Genomic DNA, 15,299 nt, shown 5'->3' with positions numbered 1-15,299 from the left:
AAAGCCTGGCTACATGTCGCACTTCGTGCTGCCAAATTCATCTGGGGAGGCGGGTTGAGAGGAAGGCAGAAGTGTAAAAGAGTAAGAGGTTTGCTGGCTGTCTTTACAACGGTAGGCAAAATGGAGAAGGCCATGGTATGCGTGCCTGCGAGCTCCGGGCTCCTGCATTTCCTGGGGATTTGAGGTCAGGGCTGCCCTTGGTACCAGTAATGCATATTGTCAAAATCGGCAGCTGAACAATGGCTGGGGAACAATGACATTGTACTATTGAATTGTGCTCCTCACATTTCAGAACAGCAACCATGTTCTTTGTTGGAATTTTGATTGATTGGTTGATTTTTTAATTTTTTTTTATAAACCCACTCTGTTCAGAATGCCCATAATCCCACACCACCTTTCCCTTGAGCATTATATAAAAATCAGGTGAAGGTTAGAAAATGTAAGTCAGGGACTGTTATTACCATTATGGAGGGATGAAGTAATGAGAAACTGCAGAAAATAATGTCCAAGGATTTGATTGGAATAGATGGGCTTGTGAACGTATGCTGGGGTGGACAGAGTCCCCTTCCACAGCCCTGTTATGCACACGCAAAGCTTTGCAAGAGCAGACTCGGTCCTCTGGCCATACTCCAACAAACTGGGTGTGTGGATGCTCCCTCTGCCTCTCGTCTATTAGCCATGCCATAAACAGGGCTGTGCTGGTGTCCTGTGTGCCGCGTAAAAATCCTTCAGCTGCTTTATTGTTTCCAAATTGCCGTGCTTTACTTCAGTAGGAGCTGCAGATGACCACTGCCTCTAAGAATAGCAAATCAAAACTATATGTAATTCTGAAAGCAAAGCTTCCTGCCCTGGCCAGTTCAGTAGAAGTCTGCAGCGTTGATTCGGGGCCAGGCTCTCAGCTGGTATAAATGAGCACGGCTCTACTTGAAGTCAAGGGGACTGCGTTAGTTTTCAGCAGCAAAGGATCTGGCCAAACAACCGCCCCCTCCCCTCTCCCTGCATGTATGTGTCTGGCACAGGACAACTCTGCTTTTTGTAAATCTGTGATCTAAATGACTTTTTTTTTTTTTTTTATGTGAAAGTTCCTAATTCAGATAAATGACAAACAGTCAAATTTTTGCTTTACAATTCCTTGATTTGCCCTGCTGTTCATCGAAAGGCATTTGCTGACAGTTTTTCTGGCGTCTCTTGTTAACTGCTCATATCTTTTAATTTTAGAGCAGAATATTTATGAAATGTTCCATTTGTTGCTAGTTTTTATATATGCTCCTATATAAAAACTATATATATATAATAGTGTGCATATGTATTTATTTTTTCAATTGCCAAAAATCAGTTCACAGAGCAAGCCCTAGATCTTCTATGGAACTTTTGATCCCTTCATTTATTATTGTTAATATATGCTGCAGTGTTTTGAGTTGTGTCTTTCTTGTAAGTTGAGTAATTCTCAGACTTTCAGAGGGGTTTACAGTACTGCAGTCTGCTGAATCAATTTTTTTAAAACACTTCTGAAATAAAGCTAGTTAATGATAGATTAGTATCAATTGAGAAAGAAAAATTGTCCTATCTTGTATTTAAAGAAAACGTTTCCCTTGGTAGATATGGAAGTGCTCCATAATCCTTATTCCATGCAATGAAGGCAGGAAATCTTAAAAGGAGCAGTCTGTGCTCTGCAACACAAGTCTAATAACTTCTGAGTAGGCACAGCATGTGGCGGAGTTCAGCTCATCAGAAAACAAACCAACAAACCCCATCAGTCACTCAGTCCAGTCCCATGGAGATGCAGATGGACCCGAAGCCGATAAGGGTAGGATGTGTCTCACCTCACTTTGGCCGTATAAAAGCTGTTTATGGCTCAAGTTAAAGGGTCATGGCTCAAGTTAAAGGTCCTGCTGCAGCCATGGAGGAGGAGAGGTGACTCCAGCGAGCAATTTGCTGTGTCCAGTGGGGTCACCTGCACAGTGCTGGGGCAGCTCACGCTCAGGGGAACCAGTTTCTCTTTTTTTTTTTGGTTAGAGAGCAGTCCTAGATGACAAGTAGATACCTGACTTTCAGAATGCTGAACTTCAGTTAAATAAACCTCCCTCCAGGTGAATTAAGTCGTACAAGGCTCAGGGACTTCTACTGCTACTTAAGAAACTTTGTTCATTAGGTACTACTGGAAGAATTTTATATCCAGCCTTGATGTCAGGGTGTTTAGAAATACTGCATTGAAATGATTTTAGGTATCCTGCATACTGCTATGAATGTGAAATGAAAAGACATTACGTGTTAGGTGTGTGACTTGAAAATTGGTTCGATAACTTTTAGTACTGGGGCAACATTCGAATACATCACACAAGGAACGGAACGCCTCCTAACAGAGAAAATAGAGAAATGCACGCCTTCATGGGCACGTTAGATAGGAGAGAAGTGCCTGGTGTTTACAGAGTTACATTCTTTGCAGTTTCAGGTCATGTTCATAGTGCCGTAAGGCTTCTGTAAGAATACTCTTTAGCAGCTGTGTTGTTTCAAAGCATTTGCCTTAAGTGCAGTATCCTACCTCACTAAGTGAGAAAAGTACGAGTGTCTGATCATCTGTCCTTCAGCCAAAAACACACTTCTAAGGAATAAAAGTGCATGTTCTGATAAAGGTTCAGAACACTGAACTCCTTGGCTTAATGCAAGTTCTGTGCTAGGGTAAAAAAAAGTTCACTATGCAGAACAGCATCAAATGCCTATTATATTGTTCTTTGTTTCGTTGCCAACTGTGGATTTAAAATTGGAATAATTCAAAAAGCAGTGGGACATTATGACTCACTCAGTACCTCCTGGGCTTTTGACATTATCGTAAAGCCACATACACTTGAGTGCAAGGTTTAGTTAGTGGATTTCAATAACACAGCGAGCAGACTTTATTGAAACCACAGAGTACCTGATTAACTGTAAACAATGATTTATTTCTTCTGAACAGTCACGGTATTATAGCTCCAGTTACAGGTGTGGTATGCTGAGTGTCAATGCAAGTGATATTTTTCAAGGTTAAATGTACTCCGTCAGTCAAAATCAGGGAGATATTTTAAATAATAACGTTTAGCTGTATGCGGCTATTCTTTTCAGTATTTGTGGAATTAGTGCAACTTTTAATTTTGTTTTTATTTTTTCACACATCTTTGAGTTTCTTCTGAAAACGTGCAGTGGAAAACTTGGGGAATGGGTATTTCATAGGAGAGGGATTCAGTAAGACAAATTTTGGCCACAAGATGTCCAGTGTAATTCATCTAAAGAGTCTGTATCTTTTAAAAACTGCGGAGAGCGGAGCCCAACAGTGCATCTCCCACTGAAAATGAACATTATTTATGTTGCCTAGTGTGCATAAGCTGAAAAGGGAAATATATTTTCTAATAAAATCTTCCAGGCTGGAAGTTTAGAACACTTTGCATGAATCCACATGTATATTCCTTAGTCTCTGCAGGAAAGCAAAGCCGTATTAAGTCATCTGTCAGCTCAGTTGAATTATGGATGTTGAATTAAACATGTAGAACTTGGAGGTTCATCAACTTTGTAGTATTATTTATTAGAAAATTACCCCCCCCGCCTCTGTTTGGACTCACTTTTAATTCTCTCTCTTGTTTATTATCTTTTATTTGAGTCAGTGGTTGCTGTGCTGACTAGTAGCTTTCATCTCTGTACTGCGAGCTGTTCCCATATGTGCAGGTGCTGTGGAATTTATTGTCTTTACATTGAAAAGTTGAGATCTAGTCAATATGGTTGTAGGTATTTAAATGAAAATATTCTTAAGGTAGAGTTAGGGTATAAGATATAGGATATTCTGATTGTAATGAAATAAACATTTACAAATCATGCTGGAGGATGAAATTAAATATTTGAAAATCCAAAAATCTAAACTTCACCAAATCAGAAAACACAAAAATCCCAGAGTCAGCTGTGAATTGCTTTTTATGTGTCTGTATCTTGCAGAAGAAATCCATTTAATTGGGTGGAAGTAAATTGCTTACAACCTAAAAGGCCCAAATGTATATCCTTGGACTTGTGTATCTTGGGACTTTAGTCCCTGCTTGTTATCTGTTTGTAGGTATTTTAACGAACATTTCTGTCCAGGTACACAAACCTTGCAGGAGTTGTAATTTATACATTTTTACTCTGAGTTGGCTTTTATTTGGTGGCAGATCTCACTATGCACAGAACGATGTGGTTCAGAGTTTGTCAGCAGATACAACGGGCTGCTTCAGTTGTCATTCCTGCGTGACTTCAGCTATAGCCAGTGAGGGCTTAAAACAAAGCAGGTAAATAGCCAGCCACGTCTGAGACAGCAGACTCTTGGGAAGGGTAAGGTATTTGCAGTGAGGGAGATCACACTACAGCTGTGCTGGCCCCATCAGTGCCGCGTAGTCACCGTCAGTGTCCTGGGGAGCCCGGCTTGCCCTGCTGCCACTGCAGGGGTCAGGGATGTTGCTCTGCTGCAGCAACAGGGAACAGGTAAGCTGCTTGGCAGTCTGCACTGCTGCTTTCCTACTGGCAGCAGGAGCAGAGAGCTTAGCTTCCAGGATTAATTAGTTTTAGTCTCGCTCAGGCAGCGGCAAAATTGAAATCCCCTTGTGCTGCTGAGAAACCTGAAGTCAGCGTTGTACCCGGCCGAACTCAGCTGGTCTGATCGTCTGCCACCCCCTGTACAGACACAGCACCAAGGAGGAACCTGAACTAATACCAGCTGTTCTTGCCTACTTCTGCCTGTGGTAAGGCACAGCAGGCGTGTATCATGCAATTGAAAAGTGACTGCAGTACTGGGAAGAACGGCATTAGAGCTGAATTTGAGTAGCCTCCTAACGCAAAGGAAAGGAAAACAGCTTTGTGATGAAATTTGCAGATGCTTACATAGTTGAAGTTGAGAATATTCTGAGATCCAGAGGAAGATTCACAACGTCTGTAAACAATGCACGAAACAATCCAGTACATGTAATTTGTTTTGTTAACAAGAGATTCTAACCCTTGGAGATCTGAAGAAAAATGGGTTGAGGCAGGATTGCGTGGGGCAGTCTTTCTGTCTGGCAAGCCAAATGGCCTGGGGGAGCCAGCCCCAGAAGAGGGGCCCTCGGCCATAAAATAGATGGCAGCGTTGGATCTGTGCCTGGCAATGAACTGGGGAGTGGCATGGGGCCTCAACATGGAACTGGGCGACCCCCTGGAGCAGCACCGTGGCCTGAAAATGTTCCTGGCGGAAGGCAGTCCATGTGGGCAGTGCCGGGCAAGGACTGGCTCGTCCTGCTGCCAAACACCATGGAGCCCATGGAGCTGGGCCCACAAGAAGAGGCGGAGGAGCCCATGGAAGTGGATCCACCTCGGCCACATCAGACCCGGGACTCCCCTGGCCAGTCTCTGCTCTATGCCGTCAGAGAACTCCAGCAGCTTCGCAGCAGGGTGCAGCGAGCTCCCTGCTCGTCGTCGCTCAGGCTCCATCCCAAGCATTAGCTTGGAGCCACCAAACACCCAGCAATAAAGACTCTTGCCGATTCTTGGGGGTTGTGTGAGCGCTTCTTTCCCATCGCCTGGTGCGAGAGGTGGCAGCCCTTCTGCACAGAGCCTCGAGGAAGAGCACAAGAGAGGACCCAGCTCCCTTCGGGCTGCTGCATTGGGGTGACAGGAGGAGTCCCCAGGGGCCACCATGAGCATTTAACATTGTTAAAGTAGACCCAGGGGTGAAAATAGGTGGCTAATTTCTTATATTAGGAGTGAGTTTCTATATCTGAGTAATTGGTAACAACGGATGTGGAGAAAGCTGAGGTTCAGCAACTTCTTTGCCTCCACCTGCACTGGTAGATGGCCTTCCCGAGTCTTTCATTTCCCTGAACCCATAGATGGAGGCTGGGGGATCAAAGTCCCACCCACTGTAAGTGGAGAGCACATTGGAGACCACCTGATGAATCCAAACAGGTACAGGTCTGTGGGACCTGATGATGTGAATCCCAGGGTCCTGAGGGAACTGGCTGATGGAGTTGCCAAGCCTCTCGCCATCATAGCTGAAAAGTCCTGGCAGTCAGGCAATGTCTGTGGAGAGTGGAGAAATGGAGGCATCATGCCCCTACTCTTCAACAATTAAAACAAAGAGTTGGACAAAGAGCACTACTCTGCAACAGTTAAAACAAGTAGGACACGTTCCTTCTTAGGAAGAGTGGTCAGGCATTGGGACAGGTTGCCCAGGGAAGTGGTGGAGTCCCCGTCCCTGGGGGTGTTCAATGAAAGGTTGGACGTGGTGCTTGGGGACATGGTTTAGTGGGTGACATTGGTGGTGGGGGAATGGTTGGACCAGATGATCTTGAAGGTCTCTTCCAACCTTAATTTTTCTATGATTAGCTGGAAGAGGAGATGCGCAAACATCCCCCCACCACTGTACTCCCAAACTGACACCATGAATATGTAAAGCAGAGACTAGGCTACTGCCTTCATAATGCCAAATGAAGTCACTGCATGTCTCAAAGTGTGTGCTTTTGTCGACGAGAAGCTGGATTGGAAGCTGAATGATGAAACACATGTAGCAATCAAGCTTCCCTGCAGAAACCTCTTCTGCTCAGGTCTGAATTTGCCTTGAAAGGGTGAAGGTCAGCCAGATGCTTTTTCTCCATGATGCCTCAGTGGGTATTTCTGGTTTGGAGCATGTCATTACAGTAACAGCTTATGTTGTGAGATCTCAGCTTGACAATCTGCACTGTACCTTATTGAGCTAACAATACATTTCGCTAGCAAGTGCCTTTCCCCTCCTGAGTATGTAGAAGGCATGTTGCTAAGGCTTCCTCAGTGTTTATAGGATCCATCTACATTGCTACAAGATATTTTTGCCTGCTTTTAATACTGTTTGGCACTGCCTTTCCCTCTGCTCTTGTACTTTCCACTTTAACTACCGAGAAGAAGATAAAAAGCTACCGCAGCATCCCTCTGGATAACGGTGCCACGTGCCCCAGTGAAGCAGAGCAGGAGAGAAGGGCGGGTGGTGTCTGCCCAGTGCATTTCTCCACCAGTGAGTGTCAGGATGAGATGTTGCCACCAGCATGCAGGAACAGGAAGCTAGCACTTGTCTGCCTTCCAGCACAGCCATGTCTTTCTTCCAATGTTCTCATCAGTTGAAGTAGAAAGAGTGCAGCCCAAAGAGGGAGGTGATTTCCGAGTGCTTTATTGAGACACACTTGCACAGTTAGGAGAAATGTGCAGTTAGTTTAGATGGATATTTGACCAGTGTGTGTCTTCCTACAGGGGGCTGGGAAGTGGTCTCTGAAGTTTGCTTCTCTCATAATTTCAAGAAGTCTTTTTCCTTGGTGAAGTCTCTTGGAAGGTCTTTGTCTGTTCATGTAATAAGATGCAGTGCTAATGACTCGAATGATAACAATTCGAACAGTAGTGAAATGCAAGAAGCCAAAACTACCTTAACATATATGGTTCATTTAACTAAAAGAGGCAGACTGAGCAGCAGGTGGAAGGGTTAAACAAAAGGAAAAAAGATTATAAAAGTTTGCGGCTTTGGCTTCACTACAAATGGCTCTCTTGCAGACTTTATAGCATTAGTGTTGCTTCTCATAAACCTTGAAACCATTCATCCATTTAGAAAGATTAAATTGGTTAGTCATCCAGAACATAAAATATACACATCTCCATTTTGTCTGTTACCTCCAAACCATCAAAAGTATGATAAATTCAGCTGATGCCGTTAAACCAAAGCGTTGAGTATTGATGATGGCCTCAGTTACATTTACAGTTCACCAGTTCTTGTGTTTCTGATAGTATATTCATTTGTTGTTGCTCGGGGACAGTACGCACAGAATCTTTGAGTTGGAAAACACAACTATAACTTATGATGTGAGAATGTCAGAGAAAACATCTTGATATTGAAGCAGGAAAAAATCCTAGAAATGTTATATATTTTGTCATTCTTGGAAAGTGAAAGTTATCAGAGGCACAAACTTCATTTTTTATTTCTTAATATGCCTATAATGGTATATTAAACAGTTTGCAAAGACAGGTTTATTTGGTTTTCCAGTTACAGATGAAACTGTAGCTATTCAAAGTTCTGTTGTAACTTCTGTTGCATTCCTGTTCCTTAAAAAAGCTAGAAAAAAAAAAGGTCAGATTCTTCTAAAGCACAAATTTTTAGAGGCAAGTGGTCAGGAAGTAGGTTCATGATTAAACAGATAGTAAAAACTTAGATTTGATTTATCAGCATTTCTTCTTGATCCGTATCAGGATTCAGAAGTAGCACTTTGTCCCAGATAAAAGAAAATTTGTTCTATAATGATTGTTTCAGCCTACAAAAAAAAATGTAACTTCTGCTTCTTCAAAATATGTAAGACGTTACCTCAAATACAAGGATTTCCCATGTGCTGGAGGGTAACACAAGTTTTTCAACTACTACACATTGTACCTTTTACCAGACCATCCAATTTTGCACCATTAAAACTGGGAAGCGAATCCTGTCTGAGCTCCCTGTTCCATACTGGAACTGCCAGCTCCTTCCCGGAGAAACCAGGAGCTGATATCGTTATCAGCATATTCAGAGTAACGCAGGTTGCCAGCTGTTGTCAAGCATATGCTTGAGGACCATCAGCATCTGAGGTCCATGAACAAGGGTCACGAAATATGCACTCATGAATGTCACCGACTCTGAGGCTCGTTCCCAATGAGCACAACAGCACTCCTCCCCCGTTGTTCCCCATGTTTTCAGCCTCACTGCTCAAGGAGATGAGTACTTCCCGTGGGTGCAGCGGATCCTACATCACAGGCTGTGTTGTGGTTTGATTTGCACTTTTTTCGGAAACATTTCTGGTGGCAGAACTGTTAACACCTACTCTTCTTCCCTGCTCCCCGCCCAAGCATTTGTCTTTAACTGCAAATACAAATTATAAAACCACCAGGAGCAATAGAGGTGATCTGAAAGAGGCAGAACCTCATAAATTGTGTGGGAAAGGCTGTCTTTCCTTTTCTCTAACTGATGGCATGCCAAGTTTATTTTACAGTATTTACAATAAGATTTGCTTGTTTTGATACCCTCTGTACATTGTTAGGGAAAAAGCAAAAGAAAAGCTCCAGGAGGTTTATATTTTCTGATGAGACAGTTTAATCCTTAATTTTCTTTCTAGTCCTATATGTTGTACCAGAAATGTAATATATAAACGGATATGAGACTGAAACTGGATGAGTTAGTACTGAGTAGTCCTTTAATTTATCTGTATGAATTTTGTGCTTAAGAAGGACCCCCAGACCAGCAGGCTAAGAGCTGTTGGTTCATTCAGAGAGCAGATACAGGACGAGCAGGAACAATGCTGGTTTCTCCTTTCTGCATCTCATCCCTGACCTTGGCACATTGCTCCGGGCGCCAAAAGAGCATGCTGTCTGTGGCTGTTTAGTTGAGGTCTAGGCAGATGACACAGAAAACAAATTTATCCATGGAGGAGTGGTCCCCAGTGTGGCTGTACAGGCAGCCTGCAGCTTGTCTGCACGAGGGCTGACGTACCTGTCAGATCCAGCACACAGCTCTGGGGCAGCTCGCCCTGCTATGAAGAAAAGCCTCCTGTCCCTCTGCAGACAGCCCTGAAGGCCAAACACCCTCGCGTTACAAAAAGACACCACGATGGCTGCAGTCCTCAACGTGTGAATGTTGTTGTTCTGTACCATGCCAAACAGCACACAATTATCTCATCTCTCCCAAACCTTTGCTGTGCAATACCTGGGTAAACACAATGTCTTTTCTCTGTGTTGTGGAAACATTGATTAGAAAGTGCCATGTTTGATTTTTTGGGAAGGAAGTACGATTGTCAAATGTTAGAAGACGTTCCTGTAGAGGTGGGAAGGGATTTTCTCACAGGCAGACCATGTTTGGATCCCCCTTTCATCCCTGCTAATGAAGCAACCATCCCCTCCTCAATTGGCAATTCCCTCAGCAGGATGATGTATCCCAGATGTGTACCACAGGTGTATGGAGATGTAGCCTTCTCTTTGCAAATGTTGATGTGATTTACACAACTTTGGACAAGAAATAGTATTTTGGAGTTGATACATCTCTCTGAGTGATGTTAATGTGGGGACATGCTAGCAAAATCAGTCACTGTTTAGTTTATACCTGTCTCAGCTACTGTGTCTGAGTGAACGTATTCATCATATTTAGCTTTTATACAATATTCTTTTAAGTCTTCCCTGCACTTTGCAATTGTTAATTAATCCCACAGCACGCAGGGATTACTAGTAACGCTTTCCAAGGGAAAGCAGAAACAAGCAAGAAGAGGTCAAATGACTGGGCCAAGGTTGTGCATGCAATTTTGTCTAAAGAACATTAGGTTCTGCAAGATTAAAGCGGTGTTAACTGGCCTTTCCTTGGATGTCAGCCTCCATCTTCCTGGGAGGTGGCTTGGGGGGGCAGTTCTGACAGTCTCGTGTTCAGAGCTCCCCTTTCATTTGCTTCCTTTCTCACACTATTTCCTGAGGGAAACAGAGGACAGAGTTTTGTCTTCAGAGAACAATGGGGAATTTCCAAGGAGGCAGAATGTCTCATTATCTGAAACTTTTATGTACCATCTTTTCATCTTGCAGTTACAAGTGAAAGCATCTGACTAATTAACTGGCTGTTTCTTCAAAGTCATTGTAAAGATCCGGATACCCAGTTCATATTAAAAATAAATAACTTGCTCGTCTGGCAGCCATAGCCCAGAGAAGGTCTGCACTGCGCTGATAACAGCAATCTGGTAACTTACCTGACAGTAAGTGCTGCAAGTATAGAGTGTGCTCACGGTGCTTTTTTCTCCACAGGACTTGAAAGACGACCGAAGCGATGAAGAAGAAGAAGATTCCGTTACGGATAATGAAGAGGAGTCCACAAAGAATGGCAGTAAGAACGGCTGTGGCTCAAGCAAACATCTCCTAAACAGCAGTCACCAGTAGCCCCCTCCCGCCCCACCTCCTGCAGCGATTTCCACTCCGTTTTTAACCCAACCTACAGGATAGAACTTAAGTCAAAAGGCTTATGAGAGACTGTGATTGATTTATTGTTGGCTACTGGACCTGGAAAAAAGCCCAGCTTACAGGAGAGGCAAAAATTGCATAACATGACAAAATTTGTTAATGGCCCACTTTCTGAATAGTCGCTTCATGTTTGAAAAGGTGTTTGGACACACTGACTGTGCCACTTACAGTGCTTAACAAGGTGAACGTGTCAGGTCGTTTAGTGTCCCGTTGATTCTAACATGGCTTTTCGATCAGATATAAGACATATTTCATCGAGCAGTTTCATTCATAGGTGTTTCATGGTAGGTAGGTAGGTAGTGTGAACTCCATTAGGAAACAAAACTACTCAATATGGCAAAAATTGACAGTGGTGTACAACGACTAGCATTGTAGTCTCTACTCGTTGACTTAAAACCTCATCAAAATGGCTATTTTTTGCAAGTTAGATCTCATGTTCTGGAGGCCAGTGGAAGCTAACATGGAGGAAGCTGAGCTATTTGCTTCTGAAGACCTTGCCTCACAGCGGAAGTATTGTTTACATCCAATGTATGATAGTTCAAATACTATGTTTGGAGATTTACCAGTCAAGAGATTTACCAGTTTTGAGATTTACCAGTCAAGAAAATCACAAAAATCTGCCCCAATTCTCTCCCTGAGCTCCAGGTTTCAAAAATGTCTTTCATCTCAGTCATTTTGGCTGTAGGCCCGCTGTTAGAGCAGAAGGTGCAGTGCGGAGAGAAAATAGTGAATGAAAATTGGGTCCTCTCATGGGTTCTTTTGTACTTCTTATTTGCCTTTAACACTGCTGAACCCCCTGGATCCTGACACTTCTACAGCCCAGAAGATTAAGAATGAAAGAGCAGAGATGGAAATACAGGTCCTGATATCAAATGAACACACAGCACTTTTTGAAAACGGTGAATGACAGCAGCTAGAGCCAAACGTGGAGCATGGAGCTGAGACCATATAGTGTTGTTAGTGCCATAAGAAGTGGAAGAACCTCCTCTTACCAAACGTGCTTCATGAGCTGGCACTCTTGTTCTAATGCTAGTGCAGCAGTGTTTTTAGTCCTGGGGCTTTCCGAGGAGAGCCTGGATCTTTTAAACAGAGCAGCGCCCATCTCAATTCCAGATGCGTTTATCTCCCAAAGTCCTAAATGATTTGTCCTAAGTTGTACAGGTTGGAAGCTCTCCGTGTGGTTCTGTGGTAGCTGAGACCATCTGGTGAACTAAATCCAGCAGCTTGATAAAGACCAGGGGGACCACTGCTCAAACATCCAAGTGCAGAGCTGTTGGTTCGGAAAGGCTCTTTTCCCCTTAAGGCTACCCAGGCAGGAACTCGGTGACCTTCAGGAAGCACTATATGGCTGACTTGTTTTCTCAAGATTTCCTTGGCAAAGCGGGATGTAATTCAGCGACCGAAGCATTTGAAAGAATGGGAAGTGTTTGGGACCTCAGATATGAAGAAAAAAGTCCTTTCTGCACAGTTACAAAAAGGTGTAGGAGTACTTTGTAAGGAAGGCTAGCAGTGTTAAAATATCCGCGTCCGGTCTTTCCAGCTGTTGATCTAGGCTGTGTTTAATTTTTTACTTATATTTTGGACCATGTAATACCCCAGATCTTTGTGTTTGCCACAAAGACAATTACACCAAGGGGATTACGGTGTGCACTTCTGAGAAGGCTGGGAACTGTGCAGTGGCAGGAGGGGACTCGTGTGCCAGTGCTTGTAGTCAGTGGTGCTGCTCGTGCTGAGCAGGCAGAATTCCCTCAGTAGTTGTTGCGTGTGTTTCCATGCTGCTGTAGAGGATACCTTAAGTACTGCAGTGTGGATTTATTGGAAGTGTAAGCACTTATTACATCATCTAAAGGAACTGGCAAGTTTGGCAGGGTCACAGCTGCTTATCGGGCCCTGTTTATTGCATACATGAAAAGAACTGCCTTTTCCTGAGAAAATGGAGAACCATCGTGGAGGCTTTATGCTCCCTTTAAAAGCAGTGGAGACAACAACGCTTTCTACAAGGCCTAATGGGACTTTGGGACATGGCCAGGGTATTATCATTTGATTTTGATGCCAGTAAGTTTTTCTGCTGTGAATAGGAAAGGAATTCATGAAAGGAAACACGAAGAATGACGCTGTCACAGGAGCAAGCCTCTGAACAACTACTGAGTTTTAAACTGGAATTTACAGTCTCATTGAGGCCAAATCCTGCCCTTCCTACTTGGACAAGTCTCCCGCTGAAGCCAATTATCTCTGCTGGAGTTTTGCCTAGGTAAAATTTTGGATTGCGGATATCCAACGTAATTACAAGACCCGTTGTTTTAAATCATTGTGAAAGTAGGGTCTTAAAGGAAGAGTAAAAGGCAGATAAATACCTTCAAACATAAAATGTTGAGGCATGTATTGGGTTAGTACAGAAGAATATGGAAGAAAATGTCCCGAAGAAGAAGATTATAAGTTCAGTAGACAAGTAACTACGTGATGTCACAGTTAGGGGGTACGGAAGGTAGGGAGGTCAAGGGAGGCCATTACAGGGGGTTAATCAAGTGGCCAAGCAAAGCTAAACCTAAAAATTCTTAACATAAATCACCAGGTACTGGGGATAAACACACACAGCACAGAAAGAAGTGGGAACATATTGTCACAGCTGGACTGGACACGTGTCCTGTGTTAACATCACATTTGTCATTCCCAAAGTTCCGCGTTTCATTTTCCACTACAAACTTACAGAAACTCAGGAACAAGAAGCTGGGGTTGTAGGGAACACAGCTCATGCTAAGGCAGCTAATGCCACAGTGCTCTGAGGTTTTCAGTCTATTCAGTGCCTTTAAGACTTTTAAAAAATCATTTAAAAAAAAAATGATCAGTGTCTCAACGTCCAAGTGCAAAATGACTGGAGGTAATGTGCATGTGAGCACAAGGTGATAGCCTAATGCATCATGTTGACTGCTTCACAAAATGGGTCCTGCTTTAATGCTTTGATGCTGTGTACTTGATTTTGCTGTCACTTCGACCATGCCAAAATATTTATGATAGAATTATAGACTGAAAATGAAGTTCTAGCCCATTAGAAACAGCAGAAACTCTTCTGTTCCATGTAATTCCTCTGAATTTTGCTCAGATATTCCTGTCGGTGTTTACTCTGCCACCTCTGTGCCTGTTTACCACACAGGTTTACCAACCTGCTCTGGATTTGATTTGCAGACCTCCTTTACTCCACGGAACTCATTTTGTCAATTTGTCTCATTCTGTATAGTTATCTTTTTTTTGTTCTTAATGCCACTGAATTTGTCCAGTCAGATATGCTACACACTATAAATAAAGTCTTTTTTTTTTTTAAAATAATGTCTGTGTAAGGATTTCCTTGGTTTCAGTGCTGGGCAGTGTTCTCCTCTCTGCTTTCCATCCCCTCCTAGCATTTCAGTGAGAGCCCATTCAGGAATTCTCTTCCAAGTTTTTCCATAGCCTGGGAAAGGCTTTCCAGCCACTTTTCTGGAAGAGTTTGCTCCTGAGCTGATCCGGCTGACAACTGGACAATGCAGCCCCTTCTCAAAGGGTAACAGCGAGTGCTGTTAAATGGCCTTTCTGTCTTGAGAGGTTGGAGATTAAGAACAAGTTTGCAGGATGCACAGCAAGTCAAGCGTCACCACCACAGAGCAAACAGTGTAAGCGTGTTAACTCTATAGCACAGAAAGAGACATTTGCCAAATGATGTTTTAATTACAGGTAAATTTGATTGATTTTTTTTTTTTTCTGGAAAATTCTCGAATGGAGAGAAAGCAAATTTAATGGCTCTGTCATCCATCATTTGGATTATTCAAGATTTATGCTTTCACTGAAGCACTCAGAAGTGATCCTGTGAACATTAGGAGTTACTCTAAATAGCCAACACATTTTTGTATTCTCTCTCATTTGTTTTTTGTTCTGCATAATAAGACTGATTTTGAAGTTGTGTATTTGCGAAGTACTAGAATAATATCCAAAGAAAGAGATAATCAGAGATGATTCCTTTTTTTTTCCCAGGAGTGCTTATGTCCATGCATAGTGTGAGGTGCTACCACCCTGTTAGATTAGGCTGCAGGATTACAACCTAAATGCATGGTCGTGAGCACAATCAGATAGCTCAGACATGAAACTTAAGCCGATGAAGCAGGAAAGCTCTACTGAAAGTGAGGGAGCTGTGATGATTTGTATCAGCTGAAAAGCTGCTCCATACTTCTTACTCTTTCCACTTCTGTCCACGTGGTTGGGAAGAGCACAGAGGTTCCGACTTCTCTTCCCAGGCCTCTGTTTCCAGACAAACGTGAGGGAAGGTGTTTAAA

At 43.1% G+C, this 15,299-nt stretch overlaps 1 protein-coding gene across 2 annotated transcripts in view; it reads left to right on the top strand.

The window, feature by feature from the left end:
• CERS3 (ceramide synthase 3) overlaps positions 1-14,260 on the top strand; it is a 53,879-nt gene extending 39,619 nt beyond the window's left edge. For both annotated transcript variants that reach the window (XM_072043233.1, XM_021266617.4), the window contains exon 11: positions 10,786-14,260. In XM_072043233.1, the coding sequence (XP_071899334.1) occupies positions 10,786-10,917 (132 nt within the window). In that variant the 3' untranslated portion in view covers positions 10,918-14,260. The remainder of the gene's footprint in view (positions 1-10,785) is intronic.
• The last annotated feature ends 1,039 nt before the right edge of the window (positions 14,261-15,299 follow it).

The sequence above is a fragment of the Anas platyrhynchos genome, chromosome 11, assembly GCF_047663525.1.
Source record: "Anas platyrhynchos isolate ZD024472 breed Pekin duck chromosome 11, IASCAAS_PekinDuck_T2T, whole genome shotgun sequence".
In the NCBI taxonomy this organism is placed as follows: Eukaryota; Metazoa; Chordata; class Aves; order Anseriformes; family Anatidae; genus Anas; species Anas platyrhynchos.
This window is presented reverse-complemented; position numbering and strand designations above follow the sequence as displayed.